The sequence below is a fragment of the Trichoderma citrinoviride genome (genome assembly GCF_003025115.1).
Source record: "Trichoderma citrinoviride strain TUCIM 6016 unplaced genomic scaffold BBK36scaffold_3, whole genome shotgun sequence".
Lineage (NCBI taxonomy): Eukaryota > Fungi > Ascomycota > Sordariomycetes > Hypocreales > Hypocreaceae > Trichoderma > Trichoderma citrinoviride.
The window spans coordinates 1,035,294-1,050,575 of NW_020194711.1; the positions used below are offsets into that span (position 1 = coordinate 1,035,294).

Sequence of the window (15,282 nt, forward strand, 5' to 3'; positions counted from 1 at the left end):
TAGATTATCAAATCATTGAACGATTCCTTCTGTCATCAGGTTGTGTATCGCCAAATCGCTTCGTCGCATTGTGAATAGATGTTGCTAAAATGATCGCTTGTCGTCAACCCCGCTGAGGATATCCCCAACTCCCCCCCCTACCCCCCCTTTTAAAACACCAGATCATGAAAGAGGAAACCAACACCATTTTCCGTCTTCACCCCGAAATGTTCTCTCTGAGGCCCTTCGTCCTCAACGTAAACTTCGCATCACCAAACGGCAGGGCCAAGTCTCCGTTCGGACTCCAAGCCCCATCAACCACGTCCCCCTCTGAGCCATGACTGGTATGATCCCCATTGCCGTTGCCGTTGCTGTTGAGGCTTCCATGTCCATTGGTACCCTTGGCAATGGCATGCCGCAGCACATCACCATGTTGGCCTGCCAGTTCACTATCCGTGCTCCCACGCCTGCTGCCCGCAGCACTGCTGCTCTCGCCATCCGCCAGCGACGGCACGCCCGAGATCCTTCCCTTGAGCCTGCTCGCCCACAGGCCCCGGACGCCGCCCCTTTTCCGCGCCGGAACCTCTTCCGTGCCAGCGCTGCAGACGTACAGGAGATACTTGAGGTTCGGGAGCGTATGTCGAATATCAACGACCTTGAGGCCCTGGGAGGTGCAGAGAGATTCAATGTCCTTGTTGAGGAGGAACCAGGCGTATTCGAAGCGCCACTGTAGAGCGGTTGATCCTCCCCTGGGCAGATAGAGCGGGAACTCTCGGCGTGAGCCACCCTTGTCCGAGAGGAGAGAGATTTCGTCTTTTGCATAGGAGCGAGAGCCAAAGTGATAGAGCGGATAAGGCAGCGCATGTGAGAGATATAGCTGTAAGTGGCGTGTAAGCAGCGTAACAAGTCCCAGCCCAGCTGATAGAACGTCTTCGTTGATAGCCCTGGCGGTGGCAGCGTCGTAGGTCGAATTCGGAAGCGGCACGTTGCAGATCTGGAAGGAAAGCGGCGGCGCGTTGGGTATTGGCGTAATGGGGAAAATGTCGGCCAGTTCGGAGCAGATGCGGCGGCGCTGACCGCGGATTTGCTGCTGCGTCTGCTCCAGCAGCTGCTTGGAGGCCTCGAGCGATTCACGGTTGTTCCTAATGTCTTCGTCCACCTTCTCCTGGAGCTCTCTGCCCCTGGCAATGGCAGCACTGCGCTCACGCAGCGACTCCCGCAGTTCGTCCCTCCTCGCCTGCGCAACTCGATTTCTATGCTGTTGCATGGCAACGTACTTCTGAGCCAAAGCAGCCTCCTGCTCGGCCAAGTCTGGTGCATCGGTCGTACAGCTGGCAAGGATGTTGTTGATTTGCTCTGTGATCCGGTGCTGCGTCTGAATGGCGTCTTCGATGGAGCTCTCGAGGTTGGCCAGCTTCATAAGCGCATTATAAGAGGACGTTGCAATGGGCGCAGCATTTCTCGGCTCGGACTCCCTCTTTGGAAAGTCGAAAGAGTATACGCCGTCCTCGAGGTGGAAAATGAGCGCATTCGGGGGATACCGGCGGTCCAGCAGCGTGCCGATGAACCTGAGTTCCCTGAGATCAACCAGCTCCTCTAACAGAAAGGTCCATGTGGTCTGCTTCAGCTGCCTGGCCCATACTCGGATGACGATGCGGCATGCTCGAGAGATATAGGACCCCCGCGCCGCGAGATCAAAGAATTGGAAGTTGAAGTTCTAGGGACACGTATAAGAAAAAGCAAGTCAGCGTCGGAGCCTTTGCGAAAGCTGTTTTTTTTTTTTTGGTCAAAGATGCGCAAGAAATCCGGTGGCTCATACCGCCGATCTCTCGCGCACTTCGCTGACGTAGACGGGCTCGTCGACGCCGGCGACGTGCAGCGAGAAGAAGACGTCTCCCAGGGTGTCGTCGAGAAGCTGCTTCAGGCGCCTCTGCCGCTGCGCCGGGCTCGTGCTGGCGGTGCTGAGGCTGGTCCTGCGCGGCGGCTGCGCTCTACTGGCCAGGTCGGCCGCCCGCGCGTCCTGGCGCAGGTTGTCGGAGGATCGCGAGCCGTGGAGGTGGCCCGACTGCATCAGCGCGCCCAGCGTGTTGGGGCGCTGGTTGAGGTGGAGGGCGGCATCGTCGGCCGTCCGCAGCTGCACGGGCGCAAACGAGAGATTCCGCAGCGAGAGGCCCTTGAGGTGACGGAGCTTGCGATTCTGCGGCAACAGACGCGGCCGCCGATGCTCGGAAAGCGTGGACATTTGGGTTCTGAGGGGCTGCGAGGCTGCGAAGCGTGGAGCATGTCGTCAAATGATGATTGAAAGAGCTGGAGGCGGCTCTCGCGAACCTGGAGGATCCGTGTGCTGTTGCGCACTCTCGACTACCACTGGCGCATGTCAGACTTGATTGCTGTTGAATGGAGCTTGGAGGTTCGTCATTGGGTTACGCTTATGAGGTCAGGTCAAGGCACGAAGCTGGTCGAAGCTCCGAGACTCGCCCATAAGCATAGGTAGGTGACGAGGTAGATGTACGGTTATTTGCATAACTGAGGATCGAGATCAACTTGATGAGCAAGTGTAGCGAGGCAAAGATTTAGATGAAGAAGAAGAAGAATCTTGAGAAAGTGAATCTTGGGTGCTCAAGCTCATTCGATGGACAATGAGCCTCGCCAGACAACAGCCCTGCATTGAACCCATGCGAGGGAGTGGCGTCGAATCGACGGCTTGCATGCTGATGCATAAGGGCATATAATATATTATATGATGATATATAGCCTCACTCGTTGTCAGCAGTCTCAGCTGTTTCGACCGGTAGCAACAATCCTTGAAAATTACGCAATGAGCACATACTATTGCAAAATTGATTACATGGATACATCGTAAAATTCATGTGCAGTCATTAACTATCTATCTCGTACCGTATTATCCAGCCGGCTTGAAGAAGCCTTTCCTCTCCACCGTACGAAATCCCGCCTACCCTACCCTAGAAAACCATTTGAGAATTTTGCGAGCTTGAGATGGCGATGATTTACGCTTCAAGCTCAGACACCTGGGGCGCATCAGGGAAATACAACCACCTGAAATGGACCTATACGTTCACAAGGAAGGGTATCGTTAATATCAATGCCGTCGAAATCGCGATATACAGTTGGGGATGAAGGAGGAGATATGGAAATCGAGGAATACATACTTCTCCCTTCCTCGGAAGCAGGTCGTGGATGTTGCGCGTCTGCTTGATCAGGTTTTCTATAGGCAGGAACAGTCTCTCGGGCGAGGCACCCGACGTCCCTGCGTCGTAAATCTTCACCACGTCCTCCCATGACTTCCAGAACCATCCCTCACACTTGTGTGGCTCCATGAGCTGTAAGAAGAAAAGGGGGTGTTAGTCAACATCGTTTCCCAGATAACCATCCCCATCCAACTGATAGCGGGGGGAAAGAAGAGAAAAAGGGGCCAGATTCAGCGTCCTTTCACCCTGATCCAGGAGAGGCTTACCACTGGCACAGCGTTGGTATCCTTCAGGGCGCACAGGGAGAAGAGCGTGATGTAGTGCTTGTTCTCCTTGACAAAGACATCATTCGTTACGGCGAATATGCCCTTGAACTCGGCGTCGAGGTCCGTCTCCTCCTTCATCTCTCGCACGGCACAAGTTTCTATGGCCTCGCCATGGTCGATGTGGCCTCCAGGGAACTGCCAAGTGTCTGTAAAACAAAGCCCCCCCCCCTTTTTGTTAGCCCTCAATCCATCAACAGCTTGTCAGGCCATATCCATATGCGTCCGTTCCAAACGCAAAAACCTGAGTCACTCTGCTGAATTCCACCCAGATGATCACGCCAAGGGTAAAGAGGAAATCATAGAAGGAGACTCACTCGCGCCATGGCTGCCAATACGCTTGCCCATGAGGAATTCCCCCTTGTCATTCATGAGGACGGTGGAGACGCCGACCCTTACAGCGGGCTTTTCCTCCTCCTTTTTTCCTGCGAGTTCGACACACATTGTTGTTGAGAAATTGATGAGACGGCTTTGAAATTATGAAAATTCTTTCACTCGAAAGATCTCGATACGGCAACCTATGATCTTGTGTGAAAATTGACCTGCAGATGATGGGCTTTTATAAAGTTTGAGTGAATCTCATCTATAAGCTTATGTAATGCAAGGCAGCCCGCCCGGCTCACTTTTACCTTGAAGGCAACAGCAATCATCATCCTCTGTCCGACATACAGACAAGACAGAGCTGCTGTCCAACACCACCAGCACTTCACGGGCTATGCTAAGATAAAACCACAAGAAAGAACGGGCAAACAAAGGGGGAAGCAAAACGACAAAGGAGGAGAAAGGGCAAGATGCCCATTAAATTCCAAGCAAACACTGCCTGCCTAAACAAGGTAACTGCCGTAGCGCCCTGGATCCTTATTAGGCACGGGAGCGCAACGCGAAAAGAGAAGAAACTCTCCGCGAAATCGATCACCCAGCCTCCCAACCATTCCAAATCGGAGGGAAGAAAGGGGAGGCTGTGCTTTGTTCGTGCCACCATGTGATTTGCCTTCCTTTCACTTTTCCATATATTATTTTCCCCATTGATTGCACAGCCCGGATTGGGAGCAATCAGTTCCTGTTGTTCCCCTTTGAGCGTGGCGTATTTCTGCGGCGACTTCCTATTGCTGTAAGAGGATTGTCTCTCCCGAACTCCAGGTTCACGAAATCATAATGGAATAAAGTAAAGCAAATAGGAGGCCTGCTGGTGCTATCAACACCCATTCTAACATGATCACCTGACAAACTCTGTGAAGAACGAAAACATCATTGCAAACACACGAAACTCGCAACCTCCTCCACTGCAACCAGCATCCTCCCCAAACAAGGGCACGCAGAAGGGCTTCGATACTAGCAAACAGGCATTTCCAGCCCTCCCTTCCCTTCATAACCATCAAACCAATACGCGTCGACGAGGAGTGACATGTCAGTAGCAGTAGCAGTAGTAGTAGTAGGTAGACTTTTTGTCTCGGCCAATAGCATGTGAGACAACCAAAACGGTGGCCCTGCCAAAGGATGGAATTCGCGCTGTCTCAGAACAATCCTCGACGAAAGAAGCCGAGGGGCTTTCCACCCCTCTCATCCTCTCCCCTTCTTGAACTGGCATTCTCGTCCCTATCTGACCGCTCTTCTAGGTAATGCTGCCGTTTCGCATGTGTTTATCGACATGAGTGTAGGTAGCCAAGATCTTGCAGAGAGCAGCTCTTCGCGGAAGCACACCGTCTGGACGTGAACCTCAACAAATGGCTTCAGCTCACTTCACGAAAGCCATCCGCACCACTTGTTGCGCTATATTACTACAGTATCAGTAAACCTGCGATACGTGAGGAGGCGTAGTATCACACTATCTGACTTCATAAATCGAACAGCGCATACAAGCCCAAGGATCTACTGCCGCTATCCTCAACCTCAGCTGACCCTCAGTATAGGGTATACTTTACCAAAACGATATGGATTCATACGCAAGCAGATTATGATCGCCTATTCTGATTCACGCCCGCGAGCGTACATTACCTTTTCCTCACCAAACGCCAACCCCGCGTTCCTTTGGAGGACGACAGGCGAACCATTTACCCCGTGAAACAAAGCCCGCGAATGCTGTCGAGGCAGAATGAGACAAACAGCCCTGATTAGGAAATGGCGCTCAAATCGATACAAGAACCGTTGATGGAGAAGGAATCGACGTCCTTGGTACCTTAGACATCGCCCGTTTTTGACCATTGCTGGCCATACCTCCTAGTACCAGTAGTATATGAGAGGGCACCGAGAGCCCGAGACATCCAGGGGAATGCAGCCAGAGGAGTGCTCCTGCATCCGCCGACAGGAAGAAAAGGTATCGAGTGGATGCCCTACGGCTGTCGATCAATGTCAAAGAGCGGAACGAAGCCTTCATCAACTGTCAGTACGCGGACAACTTATAGAGTCAGACTCGCGTCTGGATGCGGATATCCAGGCTGCGGTCTTGAACGACCCCGAATAGAGACACGCCGCTCAAGTATTCCTACAAAGCACAAGGGAAAAGTATGGAAATGAGTCTGTGGAACTTGCGGCGCAAGTCATGCCATGTCGTGGGCCTGATATTCATGGCTACCTACCAAAGGCCAGGGCAAAGGGGTATGTGTACAAGGGAGGGAGAAGCAACAGAGGGAACTGGAAGATGGATAAGGTAGTACTAGCTGGCAACGAACAGAGTGCTAAAAGGGCTTTCCTGGAGGTCTGAAGCAGTATACTAGTACAAGTATTATTGGAAAATGCTTACAATCCATCTCACCCGCACATATGCGGAGCCTTCCCAGGGCAGAGGTTCAACACGCACCAATGAAAGGGGGGAGTCTCAAATTCCGAGCCTACTTTCGTGAGTGTCTCAACGTCCATCGAATATGACAGCCCTGAAGCGGAAGAAGCGACAGAAATGCTTCATTTAAAGCTGGAATGCATCGCCACTCGTGTTGATGTTTGCAGCTCGAATCCAGATCATCATTGGCTCAACGCTTCAATCTCTCAGCAATCACGGAGGCTTCTGCATGTGCTTAAATACGCGGGCATTTCTCCAGCTCTCGGCTCGTCGGTCAGATCGTGTTCTTACCTCACAACACTCATTCATATCCTTTCGTTTCACCTTTGTTGCTTTTTCTTTCATTCGTTCGTTCACACCAACATGTCGCGGTCTCTTCGCCGCGGCCTCCTAACGGCGGCAGCTGTTTGGGCGGTATCTGCGGCGGCCGGCAGCGAGTGGGATCGTAAACACGACGATGACCACAAGTGGCTGGCCTCGACCGTTGTCGTCACGAGCACTGTCTTGGTCGACCTCAAGGACGTCGACTTGAAGTGTCAGCGGGGTGAAATCGTCTGCGGTCCCACCCCTCCGCCATTCCCCGACCCAAAGCCGCCCTGCCACCAGTGTGAGGAGAAGTGGCACACGGAGGTGGGAAACAAGGAGGGGTGGAACCAGGAGGGGTGGAACAAGGACGACCCCAGCAAGGAAGCCTGGAACAAGGGCGAGGAGAACAAGGACGACCCCAGCAAAGAAGCCTGGAACAAGGGCGAGGAGAACAAGGACAATGGCAACAAGGAAGGATGGAACAAGAATGAGGGCAACAAGGACGAGTGGCACAAGGAGGAGGGCAACAAGGACAATGGCAACAACGGAGCCTGGAACAAGGGCGAGGAGAACAAGGACGATGGCAGCAAGGAGGGATGGAACAAGGACGAGGGCAACAAGGACGAGTGGAACAAGGATCCCGAGGATTCTTACCACGGCCAATGGGAGGGTTGCTCCCACGACAATCACTGCCCGGAAAATTGCAACTGCAGCCCCCAGGCCATCTGCGAAAACACGGCTGAGGGACCCCAGTGCAAGAGCAGCACTGACTGCGAGTCCGGTTACATGTGCAACTCCTACGGTTACTGTCAGCCCATTCCCGGCCCCCGCTGTCATGAGAAGGCTTGTGAGATCGAGGAGGGATCCAACTGCAACGACAACAAGGACTGCTCCCATGGTGAGGTTTGCAACCACCACGGCTTCTGCCAGAAGGTTGTTTTCCCCGACTGCGAGAACAACTGGGACTGCAAGCACGGCCAGGTATGCACACACAGAGGCATTTGCAAGACCATCGACGAGGACCAATGCTCGTGCGATACCGACTGCGGCGACGGACAGATCTGCAACTCACAGAGAGTCTGCGAGGACGTCGTCTGCCCCAAGTGCCAGTGGGAGAACGAGTGTGAGCACGAAGAACTCTGCCACGAGGGATACTGCAAGCCTAAAGAGAAGAAATGCGAGGACAAGCACGACTGCGAGCACGGCGAGACCTGTGACTGGGAGGGCAAGTGTCGCCGAGGCGATCACTCCAAATGCGAAGTCGACTCGGAGTGCAAGCACGGTCAGATCTGTGATATCCACGGCAGATGCCAGCACCGCCCCAAAGGAGATGGCTGCGGATCTGATGCGGACTGCGAATCCGAAGAATTCTGCAATGCCTATGGATACTGCGAGAAGGACCGCGAGGATCCCGAGGAGCGGTGCAGGAGGGATGAGCAGTGCCTCCCTGGCGAGATCTGCTCTCACCACCGTTGTGTTCCTAGGCTTGGTTGCCAGAGGGACAGGGATTGTAACGACGGCGAAGTCTGTGAGAACAACCTTTGTGTCAACAGGAGGTTTTGCCTAGTCAACGCGGATTGCGAGGATGACGAGGAATGCAGAGACGGCGAGTGCCGCAGGAATTCCGAGTGTCACTTCGACTTCGAGTGCCCCGCAGAAGAGCGCTGCTCAGCCGAAGGCAGATGCGAGCCCAGAGAGAGGACCTGCAGCTTCGACTTCCAATGTGCAACAGACGAGGTTTGCAGGAACAACATATGCGAGCCAAGAGAGAGGTTTTGCCTGTTCGACTTCCAATGTGGAACAGGCCAGATCTGCAACAACGGCCTGTGCGTGGACAGGAGGCTCTGCTTGCTCACCTCCGAGTGCCTGGCCAATGAGCTTTGCGTTGGCGGTGAATGCTTGACTGTCTGCGACGACCAGACAGACTGCCTGGCCAATGAGATTTGCGACGGCGGCGTCTGCCTCAGGAGGAGATTTTGCACAGGCACGGCTCAGTGCCAAACCGGAGAAATCTGCCAAAACAACTTTTGCGTCCCGAACGGGGGGCCCCTGACCTGCACGTTTGATATCGAATGTGGCACCGGCGAGATCTGCAACAACGGCCTGTGCGTGCTTCAGAGGACTTGCTTGCTCAACACCGACTGCCTGGCCAATGAGCTTTGCAGCGGCGGCGTATGCTTGACCCAGTGCGATGACCAGACAGACTGCCAGGGCAATGAGATTTGCGACGGCAGCGTCTGCCTCAGGAGGAGATATTGCACGGGCGCAGGCCAATGTCGGATCGGAGAAATATGCTCGGACAACTTCTGCGAGCCGCTCTGTGGCATTGAGGTTTGCGACCCTGCTCTTGAGATCTGCGTGCTCGACAGGTGCGAGGAGAGATGCGGCCTCACAGTCTGCCAGGCCGGCGAGGTTTGCACCAACGGCCAGTGTCTGGCGCAGTGCGGAGCTGTTGTCTGCCTCCCCACTGAGAGCTGCTTGAACGGCGTGTGCACACCGAACGCCTTGTGCGGAACCACCACCTGCCTGAACACCGAGACCTGTGTCAATGGCCAATGTCTGGCGAACTGTGGCCTCGCCCCCTGTGCAGCCGGCGAGACCTGTATCAACGGCATATGTCTAGAGGATTGTGGCCTCGGGACTTGTGCAGTCACGGAGACCTGTGTCAATGGCCAGTGTTTGGAGACCTGCGGCCTCATCACCTGTATAGTCACTGAGACCTGTGTTAACGGCGCGTGTCTGGAGAGGTGTGGCCTTGGGACATGTGCCGCCACGGAGACCTGTGTCAATGGCGAGTGTCTGACCACGTGTGGCGAGAACGTCTGTACAGCCACTGAGACTTGTGTCGATGGCGAATGTCTGGCGGATTGTGGCCTCGCCCCCTGTGCCGCTGGCGAGACCTGTGTCGATGGCGAATGTCTGACGGATTGTGGCCTCGCCCCCTGTGCAGTCACCGAGACCTGTGTCAACGGCGCGTGTGTGGAGAATTGTGGCCTCGCCCCCTGTGACGTCGACGAGACCTGTGTCAATGGCCAATGTCTGGCGAACTGTGGCCTCGCTCCCTGTGCAGCCGGCGAGACTTGTGTCAACGGCGCGTGTGTAACGGCTTGCGTTGAAACGGCGGACTGCAATGGTGGCCTTGTTTGTTTGAACAACGTGTGCGCCGCTTGCACGGACAACGCCCAGTGCTTAGGCGCCGACTTGTGCGTTGCCGGCATCTGTCAACTCGGAGCTGACTGCGTCAACGGCTTCACGTGGGGGCACTACAAGCTTGCTCGATCACCCGACGACACTACCACAGACCCGGGTACGATCCCCATCCATCCCGCCGACGCTTTGGGTATAGAAGCCTGGCCCGTCCTGACGTTCAGGCCGGAGATTGCCCTCCAGGGCGAGACTCCCGATGTCACCGGCCAGACGACGACTTTGGGTATCGCGAATCAATGTCCCCCTGATTTGGGCAACATTTACGGCACCGAAACTGCCGCCGTTGATTACACCATCGTCCAGCACATTGGGTACTTTGTTCCCGCCACCGCTGGTAGTTACACCCTCAACGCCCCAGCCGCGACCCTTGACCAGTCTGTCTACGTCTGGTTCGGTACCGCTGCTCAGACGGGCTTTACTAGCGGCAACGCAGAACTCATCGCCGACGGCGACTGGCTCACAGGATCCAACCTCGCGATATACGTCGTCAATGCGGAAGATGTTGGCACGTATATCCCGATGCGAGTCCTGTGGGTCAACGCTCAGGACTGTGGAGAGTTCGATCTCCAAATCACGGATCCTAACGGTAATGTCCTCGTCTCGCGGGGCACTGCGACGGCCGATGGGGAGTTTGTTTCCGACTGTGCCGTTAACGCCGCCCTCCCGCCCATTGCCTTTTAAGACGACCGGCCTCGGTTTCGACGTTGGCAGGTATCGGTACCGATGCTGGCCCAGAACTCGACTGTATCACCCTGGACAGCGGGGTGAACACTTGCGTCGTGCTCGAAAAAAAAGCTCGGAGGCATTAGCTCTTTGTATGATTAGTTTAGGATAGGACCTTGATACTTTTCTCTTTTTCAATTGATTGTGCTGATAATTCATCCGCGACTGTTCGTGAATATTCAACTCGTGCCATAAGGGTGAGCCTGGAATCAACCAGTCGTCTCCCCAGCATGCCTTGCCGATTAGGGGGGCTCGCCGTCCTTGTTGACGTCCAGGACATACCATTGATGGATGTGGAGAGCAATGAGGGGAAGGCCAATCTTTCGCTTCCAGCCAAGTGGGCATCTTGTGCTTTGGGCGGCTGTTCAGGTCGCTCATGTAGTTCCGGTGAGGTTGCTGAAGATGAGCTGAGCAGGCGCGCGTGAAACGCGGCAAGCGACACCCCCTTGCAGCTCTTATCTACCACGGATAGCTGCATAGCTTCAATTGCGTTTGTGCATATGACGTCAGAAGCCCATGACCACATTTCCGCGTCTCGGCATACCTAACCTTGCCTTACCTCGGGGATCATCATCTCTGGGCATGTACAGTACTAGGTACTATCTCTTCGTAGACTTTCCCTTTTCTCGTCTTCCTTGTGCTTCATACATCACTCAGGCATAACGTACGAGCACGTCACCCCGGCATCGACTGTGATGGTCGCCCCCGTGATCCATCTCGCCTCATCGCTCGCCAGAAACCTGACTGCTGCCGCGCAGTCCCACGCATTGCCCTCTGAATTCAGGAGGCCTTGCCCGCGGCGCAGATTACGCACTTCCTCCGACATTCCGCTGCCGGCAACCATGGGCGTGTAGAGGAAGCCTGCAAGAAACTGGTTATCTCTGGAAGAGGGGGGCAAGAGACGAAGATGGAAGCGGTTCAAATACCTGGACACACACAGTTGACTCGGATGCCGTCGCGGCCGTGATTGTACGCCATCGCACGCGACATGTTGATGACGGCGCCCTTGCTCGTCGGATAGAGAAGATGCGGCGTGCCCCCCTGCAAGCCCGCTATCGACCCTATGTTGACAATGTTGCCCCTGATGCCGCCATCGCCAGGCTGATTCCTGAGCATGAGCGGGATCGCATACTTGGCCATGAGCACCATCGCCGTCACATTGATGCCCAAGGCCTGGGCCCATTCCTCAGCGCTCGCGTCCACCGCCGTCCCCTTGGCGCCCATGATGCCCACGTTATTGACCAGCATGTCCAGTCTCCCAAACATGTCTTCCGCCGCCCGCACCAGCTTCTCGCAGTCTGCCTCTGAGCTTACGTCGGCATACAGCGAGGCCGCCTTGCCGCCTTCTTGGACAATCATCTCCACCGTGCGCTCTGCCGAAGCCAAGTTCCGGTCCGCGCAGAGGACCGTGGCGCCGTCGCTGGCGAGGAGGAGGGATATGGCACGGCCATTGCCGAGGCCGTCGCCAAGACTGCCCGCGCCGGTGACGATGGCAACTCTTTCGTCGAGACGCCGGGATGGTCGTGGCGGGAGCGCGGTAGGGTGACTCATGTCGAAGGAACAGAGACTCTGTGAATGTCCCGCGGACTGGCAAAATAGTCGACACTTGGTATTGGAGGGTAAGGTGAGACTGTAGACTTTTCTATGATGCTCATATCAGTTGCAGATACTACATCATAAGGCATGACCCCTCACAAAGACGCAGTCAACTACGTGTACCAGTAAAACCTAAGAGCCAAGGTACACCTTGCAGCCGCAGCGTCACATTTTGCATCCATTCGGTTCAATGATTCCAGTCAAAGATCTTCTTTAAAGTTACAGCAATAAACACGAGGACGAATGAAGTTGTGCATTGATTCGTATGGTTCAATTCTGGCTGCGCCTTCGGCAAGAAGGATCATCCGTGTAAGTGGCTGCCAAACATGAAGCCACTGGATGCAGTCTCTCATCCAAGGCCATTTCAATCACATAGTTCCAAATGCAATAACATCTTCCGTCAAAATAATTCCTAGCCATGTATCAATCAATTGATTCCCATCTTCTTATACTATGGCATCCCTTAACAAATCAAGGCAAATCCGGGGAAGGTGCATTGGGAAGGTGCGACACAGCGTGCACGCGCACCTTCCCCACCAATTTGCTGTTCTGCATCAACCCACCTACGCCCATCTTCAGCATCGTCAGCCTCGCTGTCAGCCTCATATCCCCAGATAGAACATCACCGTTCAACAACAACAAGAAAAAAAGGCACTTTGGCCGAGTGGTCTAAGGCGCCGTGTTCAGGAATAGCTCACACTGTGAGCGCATCCCTCTTCGCGGTCTAGAAATAGGCGAGGGTTCGAATCCCTCAGGTGTCATCTTTTGCTATTCCGACGCAGGAAGGCCATCCTTTTTTTGCACGTCCTCTCCAAGAGTTTCTCCACGTAATCGCGATATACTTCTTGAGAAGAATTGTATTGCTCATCACCAAAGTCTGTGCTATACAATATCAAGGACAGTCTTGTCAGAGCAAAGGCGAATACTCAAACTCGCTCATCATGTTATGAACCATGCATCCTCCACACAAAAAGGGGTCAAGGAAGAAAAGTAAAAAAAGAAATCAACAATGTATCCTCTCCAAACGCCGGAAAAAGAATTTGCCAATCGAATATCGTATATACAGCATGTACAAGGAATGTAATCGTTGCCGCAACGGCTCACAACTCGTCTCTATTCAAGTTGGGCAGCCTGAACGCATACCGTCTGGGTCGCGTAGGCAGACCGACCCAGAAACGATACAATCTCGACGTCTCTTCTGAGATAATTCGCCAGCTAATGTTTTGTTAGCTTTAATTCGAGATGCGCTTTGATATTTCCACCCTGACGCTTCGTGATGGTATGCAGAAAAGGACAAACTTACATCATCTCGGGTGTTCGAAGCCAGCTCTTGAGCACAATCTTGACAGCCATCATGACGCGGGCGAATTCGTTTCCGACCTGCTCGCCCAGGGTATCGCCGTGGGTCCCACGATTCTGCATCCTGATAAACTCGTCCATATCCTCGTCAGCCTCGTCGATGAGCGTGTAGAGATCCTCGGGCTTAAAGTCCGGCTTGGACGCCATCTTGTCGCGGATTTCAATCATGGCCCGGAATCGTTGCACGGCGGCCACCGACGAGCTGAGCCTGGCATACGTGTTGAAGAGGGCCACCAGCTCGGTCCTCTTGAGGGGCGGCGGCTTCTGGCCCTCGTTGAACTCGAACAGGATCTTCAGCGCCGTGCCGTAGCCGCTGGTCTGGATCTTGCCCCAGAGACGGCACTTGTCGCAGCCGACGCAGTCCATGACCCGGCTGATGTTGCGGAAGCGGTTGCGGAAGTCTTCCTTGAGAGAAGGGCCTTCGCCGTTAGCGAACATGACACTTTCGTCAAAGATTTGCGGAACACTAGTCGCGTGCTTCGTGACGGCAGCGATCTTGTCTCGGGTCTCCTGATCCTGCCACGGGTCCCCTGTACAAAATGTGTACTGCGGCGAAAGGACGTAAGGGCCTAGCTTCGCAATGGCGCGAGTCACGAGTGCGTAGTTGAAGTAGAGGTTGCTGATGCGGTCTGGGAACTTGTGCAAGCGGCTCTCGTAGCACTCCAGGTTCGGCTGCCATTCTCCCGTGCTCTGGTTCAAGAAATCCCAGCACAGATGTACGCTGATACTGGCGTGCATTCCCGACACCACCCGGTAGAAGACTCGCTTTTCCAGACACTCGTCGTCCACCTCGTAGCCAGTGTTGGCAACAAAGGGGATGTTGGGGTTGCTCTGCCGTTGGTGCTCCAGTTGAGCCTGGCGGCCGGCGGTATCCATGACCTGCTTGAAGTCCAGAGCAGCAGCCTCGGTTGGGCGGTGCGAGACGCCCAGATCGGCCGACTTGGGAAACGAGCTCTTCTTAAAGCAATTCTCCAAGTAGATGGCATCCCAGACCTGCTTCGCGCTTTGCCCTCCATATCCAGTGAAGCGCTCGGGGTTGCGCAGCAAGCTGATATAGTCTCCCTTGGACGCTGCGCCTTCGTCGTCCCAGACGCAATAATCTCTGTCGTCGCACTCGTCATCGTATTCAACCACACAGCTTTCCCCGACATTCTCTCCCAGCTCTCCCTGCAGCGGCCGATCGGGATATCGCTTCTGCTCTTGCTTGCCGGGATGCTTCGCTCGAGGGCCCTCCAGCTTGCTAAGCTCGTGGGCCCTCCAGATTTCGGGAATGTCTTCTTCGTTGTCCAGTGTCTCGACGGCGCATGCAATGTTGCCGCACATGCCATCCTCGTCGTTCCAGAAGGGGCATTTTTTGTGGAAGAGGTTCATGCGGTAGTGCGAAAAGAAGTCGGTCGTCTGAACGAGGTTGTCTATGGCAGGCTTCACCTTGACGTTGAGTCTATCGAGCGTGGCATACGAAACGCATCCATCGTCAATGATGGCGTTTGGCGAAAACTGGACCAACACAGAGCTGTCAGCATAAAGCGTTCCTGTCAAGGGAGACGAGGCCAAGGGGGGGTTTGGCGTACGGTGCAGGTACTTGACGAGCTAGAGCATGCGCCCGGCGTCGCCCAGAGAGCAAACACGGAGAGGAAGAACAACTTGCTTGCGGATTTCATCTTGTGTGTTCAGCGGACGAGATCCGTAGCGATATAGGCTGTTGCTTGGTTAAGACTGGGCCAGAAAGGTCGTCATCGCTTGGTGGAGCGACGATCCGAGACGGCAGGATGCGAGTTGCGCTCTTCCGAATTGAAGAGTATCC

General features: G+C 54.6%; 5 protein-coding genes and 1 non-coding gene across 6 annotated transcripts; 2 read left to right on the top strand and 4 right to left on the bottom strand.

The window, feature by feature from the left end:
* Nucleotides 1-196: 196 nt before the first annotated feature.
* BBK36DRAFT_1111830 (hypothetical protein) lies at nucleotides 197-2,221 on the bottom strand (the record flags this gene model as incomplete). Its single annotated transcript, XM_024889740.1, has 2 exons — nucleotides 197-1,696; nucleotides 1,799-2,221. The coding sequence occupies 2 exons, from the start codon at nucleotides 2,219-2,221 to the stop codon at nucleotides 197-199; spliced, it is 1,923 nt and encodes a 640-aa protein (XP_024752053.1).
* A 766-nt stretch (nucleotides 2,222-2,987) lies between these two features.
* On the bottom strand, nucleotides 2,988-3,955 carry BBK36DRAFT_1166626 (hypothetical protein; the record flags this gene model as incomplete). Its single annotated transcript, XM_024894940.1, has 4 exons — nucleotides 2,988-3,008; nucleotides 3,150-3,320; nucleotides 3,455-3,660; nucleotides 3,829-3,955. 4 exons carry the CDS (start codon nucleotides 3,953-3,955, stop codon nucleotides 2,988-2,990), a joined length of 525 nt encoding a protein of 174 aa, XP_024752054.1.
* A 2,676-nt stretch (nucleotides 3,956-6,631) lies between these two features.
* BBK36DRAFT_1191727 (proteinase inhibitor) lies at nucleotides 6,632-10,481 on the top strand (the record flags this gene model as incomplete). Its single annotated transcript, XM_024896732.1, has 5 exons — nucleotides 6,632-6,917; nucleotides 7,113-8,330; nucleotides 8,472-8,924; nucleotides 8,975-8,987; nucleotides 9,826-10,481. The coding sequence occupies exons 1-5, from the start codon at nucleotides 6,651-6,653 to the stop codon at nucleotides 10,479-10,481; spliced, it is 2,607 nt and encodes an 868-aa protein (XP_024752055.1). The 5' UTR covers nucleotides 6,632-6,650.
* A 691-nt stretch (nucleotides 10,482-11,172) lies between these two features.
* Nucleotides 11,173-12,074, bottom strand: BBK36DRAFT_1112950 (NAD(P)-binding protein; the record flags this gene model as incomplete). The annotated part of the gene is made up of 2 exons (XM_024889856.1): nucleotides 11,173-11,384; nucleotides 11,450-12,074. The coding sequence occupies 2 exons, from the start codon at nucleotides 12,072-12,074 to the stop codon at nucleotides 11,173-11,175; spliced, it is 837 nt and encodes a 278-aa protein (XP_024752056.1).
* A 695-nt stretch (nucleotides 12,075-12,769) lies between these two features.
* On the top strand, nucleotides 12,770-12,880 carry BBK36DRAFT_t43. Its single transcript has one exon. It is a non-coding gene; the product is annotated as a tRNA-Leu (tRNA).
* Nucleotides 12,881-13,219: 339 nt separating this feature from the next.
* BBK36DRAFT_1156987 (endoplasmic oxidoreductin) lies at nucleotides 13,220-15,139 on the bottom strand (the record flags this gene model as incomplete). The annotated part of the gene is made up of 3 exons (XM_024893972.1): nucleotides 13,220-13,334; nucleotides 13,423-14,975; nucleotides 15,050-15,139. 3 exons carry the CDS (start codon nucleotides 15,137-15,139, stop codon nucleotides 13,220-13,222), a joined length of 1,758 nt encoding a protein of 585 aa, XP_024752057.1.
* Between the last annotated feature and the right edge of the window lie 143 nt (nucleotides 15,140-15,282).